The sequence below is a fragment of the Mesoplodon bidens genome (assembly GCF_964165515.1).
Source record: "Mesoplodon bidens genome assembly, chromosome: 1".
In the NCBI taxonomy this organism is placed as follows: domain Eukaryota; kingdom Metazoa; phylum Chordata; class Mammalia; order Artiodactyla; family Ziphiidae; genus Mesoplodon; species Mesoplodon bidens.
In genome coordinates, this window is record NC_138176.1 from 12224122 (window position 1) to 12236427 (window position 12306).

The 12306-nt window shown below is 40.0% G+C and overlaps 1 protein-coding gene across 1 annotated transcript in view; it reads right to left on the bottom strand.

The window, feature by feature from the left end:
• Positions 1–12306, bottom strand: part of INPP5F (inositol polyphosphate-5-phosphatase F) — a 106154-nt gene that overhangs the window by 27233 nt on the left and 66615 nt on the right. The window contains exons 4-9 of the mRNA XM_081240270.1: positions 7924–8052; positions 7532–7699; positions 6445–6501; positions 4153–4351; positions 3429–3608; positions 2465–2532 (exon numbers count right to left, since the gene is read on the bottom strand). Of these exons, the coding sequence (XP_081096396.1) occupies positions 2465–2532; positions 3429–3608; positions 4153–4351; positions 6445–6501; positions 7532–7699; positions 7924–8052 (801 nt within the window). The remainder of the gene's footprint in view (positions 1–2464; positions 2533–3428; positions 3609–4152; positions 4352–6444; positions 6502–7531; positions 7700–7923; positions 8053–12306) is intronic.

Consider the following 12306-nt stretch of genomic DNA (forward strand, 5'->3'; position numbering starts at 1 on the left):
AAGCAGGGGCCACTCTTCATCGCGGTGCACGGGCCTCTCACTATCGCGGCCTCTCTTGTTGCGGAGCACAGGCTCCAGACGTGCATGCTCAGTAGCTGTGGCTCATGGGCGTAGTTGCTCCGCGGCATGTGGGATCCTCCCAGACCAGGGCTTGAACCCGTGTCCCCTGCATTAGCAGGCAGATTCTCAACCACTGCGCCACCAGGGAAGACCCCTCATCATTTTTAAGCATTTGTATTCAGCACTTTAGATATGCTGTACTTTATTTATCCACTGACCTCCTGATGAACAATTAGGGTTTTTTTATGCTGCAATAAAGGACGCTTATACATGCCTCCTTGATTGAACACGTTTCTCTCAGGGAGATTTAAAGTTTTTTGTCTTGTATTAGAGTTCCAGTTGCTCCACATCTTTCACAAAACTTGTACTTCCCGCCATTTTTAGTCATTCTGGTTTTGTGAATGGTGGTTTTAGTTTGCATTTCCCTGATGATTAATGACGTGGAACACCTTTTCATGTTTATCGGCCTTTGGACATCCTTTTTCGTGAAGAATCTGCTCAAGTCTTTTGTCCAATTTTCTTTTGGGCTGTACACCTTTTTTATGGATTTATAGGAGTTTTTAATGTACTCTAGATAAAAGTCCTTTGTCTTATATATGTCTTCTCCTGCTTTGTGAATTGCCTTTCCATTCTCTTAATGGTGCCTTTTAATAATCACAAGTTCTTTTATTTTAGTGAAGTCAAATTTATCAATTTTTTCATTATGGTTGGTGCTTAAGTCCTATTTAATTTTAATAAATAATATTTATAACATATAGTAGTATTTTAATATTCAAAATATTTGATCATTCAATAAAGTTTCAGTAAATAAAGTTTTAATAAAAATTAAACATTTAGGGCTTCCCTGGTGGCGCAGTGGTTGAGAGTCCGCCTGCCGATGCAGGGGACACGGGTTCGTGCCCCGGTCCGGGAAGATCCCACATGCCGCGGAGCGGCTGGGCCTGTGAGCCATGGCCGCTAAGCCTGCGCGTCCGGAGCCTGTGCTCCCCAACGGGAGAGGCCACAACAGTGAGAGGCCTGTGTACGGCAAAAAAAAAAAAAAATTAAACATTTAGTAAAGTCATTTTTTTTTCATTATGGGTAGTGCTTTTAAAGCCCTGTTTAAGACCCAAGGTCAAAAGATGCTCTATATTTTCCTTTAAAAGGCTTATTGTTTAACCTTTCACATTTAGATCCACATCCATCTGGAACTGATTTCTATATATGGTATGTAAGATATCAATAGACAAGTTACTGGATTAACAGTATAAGCATATTTTACTTTATTTATTTATTTTTTTGTGGTACGTGGGCCTCTCACTGTTGCAGCCTCTCCCGTTGCAGAGCACAGGCTCTGGACGCGCAGGCTCAGCGGCCATGGCTCACGGGCCCAGCCGCTCCACGGCACGTGGGATCTTCCCGGACCGGGGCACGAACCCGTGTCCCCTGCATCGGCAGGCGGACTCTCAACCACCGCGCCACCAGGGAAGCCCAAGCATATTTTATTTTGATTGATAATACCATTCAAAATGGCTATAGCGACTTATGCTCCTCCCAGCAATGTGTGAGCATTCTCATCTCCCCAGTTACCTGCCTTTATCTCTTACTACAAAATTTACATTTTTTTTCAATATGAGGGTTTGCTTTTTATTTCCCTGCTGGGACTTTCTTTGAGATTGCACAAAATTTATATATTAACAACTGAAATCTATTCAATATTGAGTCTTTCCTTCCAGGAACACGGTATTTTCTCTCCGTTTATTCAAGTCTTCTTTTACGTTCTTCAGTAATCCTCCCCTCCCAATACCCTTGCCCCCATATACATGCTATCTTTTTTGTATGTTCAGTATATTTCAGGTTATTTCTTCCTATTTTTGTTACTGTTAGAAAAATGCATCCCATGGCATTACACCTTCAGACTGGTCATTGCTAATGGATAAGAGAGTTACTGATTAGTCTATATTAATCTGTATGAAATCTGGTCATCTTATTGAACTTGTATTTCACCTAAGAGTTCTCAAATGATTTTGGTTTATATGTTCACATACCTACATATGAGTGTATGAATAAATAAGAACGGTGGGCCGAGAAAAAAGATATTGAAGGATACATACCAAATTGTTATCTCAAAGAGATGGACCTATAGGTGGTACTGAGAGATGCCTTTCCTATCCTACTCCAGATACTTCTCAGATTGTAGCAACTGACAGTAGATTAATCTCATCTAAAAACAGTCTAAAGTAGCTGACTCAATGATAATTCTTAAAGAATATTAAGAACACTCTTAGCTATGTGTTAACTTCACAAGAAATGCCATTTTGCTTAATTATGAATCATATATTATTTTCATGAAATTTAAAGAAACAGATGCATAACCATTTCTAAAAATATGAAGGAACACTTATTACTACAGATCAAATCCCACCTGTTTTTTGTAAATTTTCAGTTGTTCTTCAAAATGGGCACAGAAATAGGTGACAGTGTCCTTTTCACCTACAAAGAAGTGATACAAAATATTTTTTTCCTTCCCATGTGTAACACAGAAATTAGTGCCTATTCCACCTTTACGTTTACTTTTACATAATTTATTGACAGCCCAAATGTAACTAAGATTGTCTAAAACCAATATTTTAAAATGAAATGCTAAGCAGAAGATCTCTGATTTTTTTCCCCCAATTAGACTAAACTGAAATACCGAAGGTGGCAACTATGAAATGACATTTATTATTTATATAACCAGCCAACTTGTCAGAAAAGGTTTCATGTAGTTTATAATAAATTAATAAAAACCCCTTTAAAACAAGGATGTTAAAAACTGAAGTTTTACTGAATTCTCACAAATATAAATTGTTTTGAGAGAAAAATATTCTGAAAACAATTTTTAAAATCAGCCTCTTCCAGTAATCTAATTAGATTGATATGACTTAGCTATTCCAGTGCTAAAGTTAAAATACTGGAAGAAATTAAGTCCTTAATATTTAAAACAACAACAAACGTTTCACAGCAAAACATGTGAGTAAAGGCATCCTATCTATTCCCTGTAGATGCTGTCTTATTTAAGATATTTCCTGCTTCTATAAATATGGCCATATTTACACTTTTCCAAAATTAAGCATGTAATAAAGTATTCTTTAAAGAAACAACAAATTAAAATCTGTGAATTAAGGTCTGTTTTGCTCTATTTTGGAATCTTTTTATTGTTAATTACTTAAATTATCAACAACCATTATTACTTTTGTGATTATTATATCACTATTAAATTTTACCATATGAGTTATTATTTTAAATGAAGTATCTGGCAAAACAAATCCAAATCTATGAAGTATCTAATATTTTAAAAAACTCCCTCTGAAATCATCGTCCACAAAGCAAGTAACTGACAGGCTTACTTCTGTCCAGCCGAGGTCTTGGATTATATCGATACCCAACCTGGCTCCAAAACACAGGCACAGAGCCTCGTGTTTGAATAAATGACAAGGTATGATTATGCACATGAATTAACTGCTCAGTCTCCACATAATTTGCAACATTTCCATTTTTATCCACTCCTCTTCGTTTATAACGCATTCCTAAAAGAAAATTAAAACAAAAGAGCAACATTGAAAAAAAAATTAGTCTCACTAGATATGCTTCTTAACCAAATCTGTGTCTTTCAGGACAGCCTTGGGGATCTAATGTGCAACTGCCAGGCAGAACAGTATCAACTTACCCCAGATCATGCCTGTAATTCGTCGTTTTTTAAAAGTTGAAGCTGAGATAGTTCCTGTGAACTGAAAGAGGAGGTTTTTCCCAAAGGTACTAGCACTCGGGAAGGATTTATTACTGTGATACAGGCTGTCAGTAGGAACAATGGTATCTAGAAGCACATCCCAAGTGACTTTCTGCTCTTTTCCACATATATACCTCCTTTTCTTTTCCCTTTTGTTAACTCTCTCCCATTCACTTCTCTCCAAAAACTTGGTCCCCAATTATATCACACTACTGGGAGTCACTGAGCACTTTGAAGCCAACTGTGTTTCCAAATCCATTATTGTCATTACCACTTCAGTACATCTGCAGATGTTCCATTCTCGCCTGGATTTAATTTGTACACTATTACAGCCCTCCACTCACCTGCTCTGTGTCTACTTCGGCGTGAAATGAGAGCCACTAGAAAGCGTGGGTGAATGTCATCCACGCAGGTGGACTCCTGAGGGGGTGTCTCTGGGCTGCTTTTCTCATCGTCAGATGACTCATTATAATTAACCACAAGTTCTTCAATCTGCACAAAACCTTGAATAATGGGGATAATCCAAAAGTCCACATCCGGTGTCTGAAAATAATATGAACATCATGTTGCTCCTATTCTGTACAGCACTGCTACTTTCTTAAACCCAAGCAGTAGTTAGCACATACTTGTTGTTAGTTTATTAGGAGCAGAAACCTTCCATCCTTTAACTATATTTTCTGCTTTTTGGAGAACACTAAGGAATGGAGGGAGGGAGGGGGCGGAGGTGAGAGCCTTTCCTTTTGTTTACAGTGGTCAGCCTGAAAGGGACCACAGCTGCTGGGTACTAATTCAAGCTCCACCACTTAACTCCTGACACAGGTGAACCACTTAACTCCTGACACAGGTGAATCACTTAACCTTGCCGTGCCTTGGCATTCTGCTTTGTGAAATAAGAAAAACGACAACCTCATAAGATTGCTGTGAAGATTAAATGAGTAAAATCTAAAAAGTGTTTGGCACAGTGCCTGCCTAATAGTAAGGATTTAACAAATGTGGCTATTATGGTTATTCCTGCTGGTATAGAAGAAAATAAAGCTTAAAGGTTGATTTTCAACTCCCAATTGTATTAAGCCTTTAATTAAATACAACCAACTCTGATCACTTTATTATGAAACACAGAGGTCTATTCTACTTTCTAGTTTAGAAAAAGTCTTGCTCTGCCAAGCTAAAATCCAAGTAGTCAATGAACCAAAAAAAAGAATCCTTTCCATAAATATCTTATTTTAAAAAGTCATCCAATGTAATTAGGAGAGTATTAATTAAAGTTAGAGAGTTCCTCTTAGTCTTTCAGACTAAGAATACTCAGATTTCTCAACTGACTGTATGCAGGGACAGTAAAGGATGAAAAGCGCTCCAGAGAAGCTGTTCTTAGTCCCTCCTTCCCTCCTATCTCCGTAACTGTATCTAGCCTTAATCTCAGCATCAACTTCAAATCCACCCCTTCTTTCACAGTCTAAAGTAGCTGTGAAATATACTACTTATATACTCCAGGTCCTATCTCACAGTTTTGTTTTATGGAGACTGCAGACAGGATCTTAGGAAGGTGGTTAGAGTTGAAAATAGTGAAGCAAAGGATCTATCTGCATTCATTACTTTTATCACCATTCTCATTATTTATATTTTTGTTTTAGCAATAAATACAAAACTCTCAGCAGGAACAGAGATAGGTATGCTACCAAATACCACCTTTATTGTAAGTCATCAGTTTTAAATGGTAATGCTACGTGTCTGACAAAAACTCTGCAAAACACATTAGAGCTCAATATGTCAGCAAACAGGACAAATACTCATTACAGACACCCTTATTTTTCTCCCCCTATCATTAAGTTTTGGTGGTCATGGTTTGATCAGCATCCTCAAGAGAGGCAAGAACATTTTAGAGAGGTGAGCCATGATAGATACCTAGTTTCAGACATCACCGATAAATAGGTCAAAATCATTTATACTAACCACCACCAATAGGGAGAAACAAAGAAAAAAGGTTTGAACTTTCTGAAAGATTAAGAAAAAGATAATCTGTGACCCTATTCAACTTTTTGCTCAATTTGTGTCCAAAACAGTAACTGGCACATGGCAGGCTTTCCATAAATATTGGTTGATTGACCGAATAAATGAACTGTCTTTGGATAGTCATAATTCTCCAATATACATGACAGAGTAAAGGAAGAAGGTAATCATTAAACCTGAAGGAATCTCATGCAATAATCTCATGATATCCCCTGTCTTCTCTGATTCGAATACTTGTAGTACTGGAACGTTCTTAGAGATTTGTCTACTCCAATTTCCATATGAGGAAACAGGAACATTAAATGACTGGTATCACTAAAGGAAAACCGGGCTTCAACACTTCCAATGGGTACAAACAAAATATCTTTTACAGGAACTCTATGGATATTAGTTCCACAGCCTTAAATTATGACTGTTCTATGGAAACCTGCTGAAAAGATAAGCCTGTGGCTATATAGTCAAATTATGAACTGCCTTAAAGTAGTGCCCTGGTTTTCCCTAGCTAAATGATTCTCTTTCTACAGGGGAAAACATTACGTGAGATTTAAAATTTTAATTTTAGTACAACTTAAAAATATTTGCCTAACAACTATAAACTACCTTAGAATATTTCAGAAACAACTACTCACACCAATCTCAGTAAGGTCTTGTATCATATATTTATTCCAAAAAAATCGGTCATCGACCTGGAAAAGGTAGAAAACAAACAGTTCAGAAACATGTTGTTTGCAAATCAAAACACAATGAGGTATCATCTCACACTGGTCAGATGGCCATCATCAAAAAATCTAGAAACAATAAATGCTGGAGAGGGTGTGGAGAAAAGGGAACACTCTTGCACTGCTGGTGGGAATGTGAATTGGTACAGCCACTATGGAGAACAGTATGGAGGTTCCTTAAAAAACTACAAATAGAACTACCATATGACCCAGCAATCCCACTACTGGGCATATACCCTGAGAAAACCATAATTCAAAAGGAGTCATGTACCAAAATGTTCATTGCAGCTCTATTTACAATAGCCAGGAGATGGAAACAACATAAGTGTTCATCATCGGATGAATGGATAAAGAAGATGTGGCACATATATACAATGGAATATTACTCAGCCATAAAAAGAAACGAAATTGAGTTATTTGTAGTGAGGTGGATGGACCTGGAGTCTGTCATACAGAGTGAAGTAAGTCAGAAAGAGAAAGACAAATACCGTATGCTAACACATATATATGTAATCTAAAAAAAAAAAGGTCATGAAGAACCTAGGGGTAAGATGGGAAGAAAGACACAGACCTACTAGAGAATGGACTTGAGGATATGGGGAGGGGGAAGGGTAAGCTGGGACAAAGTGAGAGAGTGGCATGGACATATATACACTACCAAATGTAAAATAGATAGCGAGTGGGAAGCAGCCGCATAGCACAGGGAGATCAGCTCCGTGCTTTGTGACCACCTAGAGGGGTGGGATAGGGAGGGTGGGAGGGAGGGAGAGGCAAGAAGGAGGAGATGTGGGAACATGTGTATATGTATAACTGATTCACTTTGTTATAAAGCAGAAACTAACACACCATTGTAAAGCAATTATACTCCAATAAAGATGTAAAAAAATAAAATAAAATAAAATAAAAAAGAAACATGTTGTTTCAGTTCTCCTATAGAAGCCAAACGGGTCCATAAATTGTTCTGGTGGCAAACCCTGCTCTGAGCTGTGAGAGGTACCTTTTGCCAGAGAGGACAGGGGTCCCTCTCCCCAGCACTCTGCCTCTGCACTGAATTGGTCAGGTCATAGGTCAAGCTATAGTAAAAGGATTCGGAGTCCATGAACATCTTCAGCAACTCCTCAAGTAATCTTCTCTCCAACTTCTCCTTTTCTTTACTTTCCTTAACCTGTAAGAAATTAATCTACTATTACTGCAGGAATTAAATGTAAAGCATTGTGTGGATACCACACAATTCCCTAGGAGCAAAGTAAAAAATAATCCCAAGGATATGCAGAGATGGTGCTTTAATATGACACCTAGTTTGAAAGTAAGTTTATTAGCAGGAAAGTCACCCCTCAATTTAAAACTAATCAAAGATGAATTCCAAGCCCATATCAATTAAACTCTTACTTTCTTTTTATTAGGAGCAGACACATTGGATTTAATATGCGTAAAGGTCTTCAGTAGAAACTTTGAGTCATCAGGAGATGGTATAATCTTCTCTGGTTTGTTAATTCCAAAATGATGCTTCTTACAGAGCTAAATAATAGGAGGAGAAAGAGAATTCATTATTACTAATATCTGCTTGCTTAGTGTTCAAGTGTGAGTGCAGAAGTGTCACTACTCCTCAAGCATTGTGGTTAAAACCTCAAAAGCAGGTAAAATGACCCAGTAGACAACTGATATTAGAAAACACAGCTGTGGTTTTAAGGATTAGAAAGCTACAGTAGAGGATAAGCAAAGAATACAGGGCAGGATATACTTAGGATTTAGGGGTAGAAAATTCAGGTTAGGATCATAGTAAGTTCTTATGTAATATAACTGAAGAATAAAATGCTCTGGTAGGGATTCATTAACGCTTTAAAAATTGGCATCAAAGATTAAAAATAGTGCAAAATACACATATGCTATGCTCTAGTCACATTTCTTTAGAGCAATATGTGCTAAATATTCATGCTAGTTAACTGAGTGTTTTGGGTGAGAAGTTGCCAAGAGTCTGCTCTATTGGGAATGGTAAAAGCTGGATGTTTCAACCACTCTCTCTCCTCCTGTCCTCACACACACTAATGAAATCAGCATAAAAACATACTCTTTGGGTCCAGAGATTAAGTTTGAAGCAGAAAGTAGGGGCTGCAGGAAATACGCAGTCCAACCAACAAAGGTGATGAAGAGGATTGGAAGGTGTTAAGACAAGAGAAGGGCACAGAGGTTCTACAGAGGACCACCTGGTTAAAGTCAAGCGTTTTACATATAATTTCGTGTGGCTCAACACACAAAGCAAATATTCTGAAAGGGACATAAGGATTCTATTAACCATATGCAGACTAATTCCATTTTTTCAATACACTGGTTTTATTGCTATGCTAAGTGGTAGACCCCTATTAAGAGCTAACACCTACTAAATGGTTATCATTAGTAGTGTCTTACTTACAAAATAACTATTACTAGATTATAAACAGGATCAAAAAACTTAATGAGGAGAAAAAACTAATTCAAGATTGTGGGGTTTTAAAAAATATTTATTTATTTATTTTTTGGCTGCATCGGGGTCTTAGTTGCAGCACACAGTATCTTTTTTATTATGGTGCTCTGGCTCCAGAGAGCACGGGCTCATTAGTTGTGGCAGGCGCATGGGCTGCAGAGCAAGTGGGTTCGGTAGTTGTGGCGCATGGGCTCTCTAGTTGTGGCGCCCGGGCTCAGGTGCCCCGCGGCATGTGGGATCTTAGTTCCCCGACCAGGGATCCAACTGGCGTCCTCTGCATTGCAAGACGGATTCTTAACCACTGGACCACCAGGGAAGTCCCCTGGTTCGAGTTTTGATTATAATTTTTTTTTTAAAAGTTAGGGGGCTGGACTTCGCTGGTGGCACAGTGGTTGGGAATCCTCCTGCCAATGCAGGGGACATGGGTTTGAGCCCTGGTCCCAGAGGATCCCATGTGCTATGGAGCAACTAAACCCGTGCGTCACAACTCCTGAGCCTGCATGCCACAACTACTGAAGCCCATACATCTAGAGCCCATGCTCCGCAACAAGAGAAGCCACCGCAATGAGAAGCCCGCACACCACAATGAAAACCCAATGCAGCCAAAAATAAATAAGTAAATTATTTTTTTTTTAAAAAAAGAAAGGGGGCTGTTCCTGTTTTATCAAATTGGAAGTGGAGACTGAACGAAGAATTCAGATGTACTGCAATCTTACGGGTTTTATGTCTTCTCAAAGCTATGGCTACCAAACACTCTATTCACATGGGTTTCACAACATGATTACAACTTTACACTCCTCCTGGCCTACCCGTGAAGACAAGGGAACCAAAGGTGAAGTAAAAAAAATCTACAGTCATCCTGCCAAAACCAGGTTAACTTAATTTCCCTTCAAGTAAGCAAAACTAACCAGATCTTGAGATAATGGGGAAGGAGCAAGAATCAAGCATATGGACGTTGCTCCAGCAATTCTCTCCTGTCCCCTCTTTCTGCCTGATCGTTCCCACCAGCAGAGAAACACACTGATATTTCTCTCCTCTAACACTCCTCCTGTGCCAGCTAGGGCCCTGCTTCTTTGTACTCCTCACTGCCTCCAATCCCTCTCCTCCCGTCTCTCTCCAGCCCACTCCAACTTGGCTCTGGCCCCCACCACTCCACCTAAACCTTATCTTCAGTGTGACCAATGGTCTCTACTTGGCTAAATGCAGTGGTGGATTCCTGGTCCTTATCTTAACCGCTCAGTAGCATTTGACACAGTTCATCTCTCCCTCATCCTCTCGGATACACTGCCTTACTTGGCTTCCAGTGGTCACTCTTTTCCTCTTTTACTGGTTCTTTCCTGACCATTTGACTTCTTATTGTCTTGGCACCTCAAGGTTCAGTCCTTGACTCCTTTCTCTATCTGCATTAACTCCCTCAGCGATTTCATCCAGTCTCATGGCTTTAAATACCATCTACATGCCAACTCTTCCTGCCCAGTGGTACATTTCCAACCCCGCTCTTTCCCAAAATTCTAGAATCACAAATCCCAACGTTTCCACTTGGATTTCCATCAGGTACCTCACACGCAACATGTTCAAAACTAGGCCCTCATCTTCTCTCCTCTGCCTTCATCTCCTGTGGCTCTCCTCGCCTTGCTTACTCCACTCCACCCATATCAGCCTCCTTGCTCTTCCTCAACAAGCCAGGACTACTTCCACCTCAGGGCCTGTGTTCTGGCTATTCTCTCGGCCCAGACATCCTCTCCTCAGATATCTTACCATAATCTCCACTCCTGTGCACTCCACCCACCACCCTTACTGCACTCAACTTTTATTTCCCGTAGCGTTCACTACTTTCCAACATATGACATAATATAATTATGTTGATGTTTACTGTCTGCCGCACCCCCATCATAATGTAAGTTCCATAATAGCAGAGATCCTTGTTTTACTGACTCATATACCTCCAGGGCCTTAGCAGTACCTGGTACAGGAGGTCTCAAAAAACCTTTGTTTAATGAATGGATGGACTCTGACGCTACAAATGTAAGTGGTAACCTCCAGATTCACACATGGGGCATAAAAGTAGTCCTAGAAAACCATCACTTCCCTTCTTCCATGAATACACCTCATACCCCCTCCAGCCTTGGTTACTATAGAATTATTGGGGCAGCAAAGGAGCTCTCCTGTCGCCCCCTGCTGCTGCTGCGTGCGGCACTGAGCAATTGCTGGCCAGTGATTTTTATGCAGAGTGTTAATAATCATCTAGTCACATTAATAACACCTTCTTTAAAAAATCTGAAAACGTGCCTTAAACCTAGTTATAGATTGCTGCAATTTTAATATTCAAACAGGATATTACGCCTCTGTCAGACACAGTTATTCCTTAAGAGCATTCAAGCCAGCAAGACTCTCCCCCAGGAATATATCAAAGATGATTCTAAATATCTAGCTATTCTAAGGTAATCTTGCAGCAGCACACCTAGTCTGCACCCACTCTCCTCAGTCTCAGAAGGATGGGAGTTGTTTTTCTCTGCAAGGCTAGTTTCCTGCTGTGTCTCCTCTAGGATCAGGACCTTGCCCCGTCATTCACCACCACCCCCAATAGCCCCTTTCCTACCACCTTTTAACATTGTTCACGTTTACCAGAATCTTTTTTCTAAATCCATCCCTCAACCCTGAAATCTCCGTGAGTTAGCAGGGTACAGTGTCACAGTCACTGGACCTGTGAGGACTATAGTCTGACTGGGGTAGGTCAAAGAGTGAGGGCCAATGAAACTGCTCAGGCGGAGTGAAGCAAGGACCCCCTCGCTCTGAAAAGGATGAACCTTATGTCTGTCTAAGAATGTGGCATTAATGATCACTCTGCCATCTCGTCACCCGGCCCATAGGACACCCGTCGCTCTGGGCTCTTCCCCCACCTCCAGCTCTTCCTTCTGTGTCTTCTTTGTGGGCATCTCTATCTCTAAAGATAATGGTAGCTCCCAATGTTCCACCCTTAGTTCTCTTCCCATTCTTCATGCTCTGCCAAGAAAGTTTCATCCTCTTTCCTCATTTTTAACTACCATTACGTTGAACTCCACATTTCTAACTCTACTCTTTTGCTCTGAGCTCATGACCCCAAAATACATCTCCCCACTCATGAGACACTAGTCTCTCAGATTCAGCATCTCCAAACCTGACCAACGTCTGTTTGGCAAATCTTGTTCCTTCGCCGGTATGCCGTATCTCAGGCAATGACTACATCACCCACTGGATTACTTAAGCAAGAAACCTTGGAGTCATCTTCCATTATTCTACCTGCTAAAGGCTCTCCTATCAACCCCAACTAC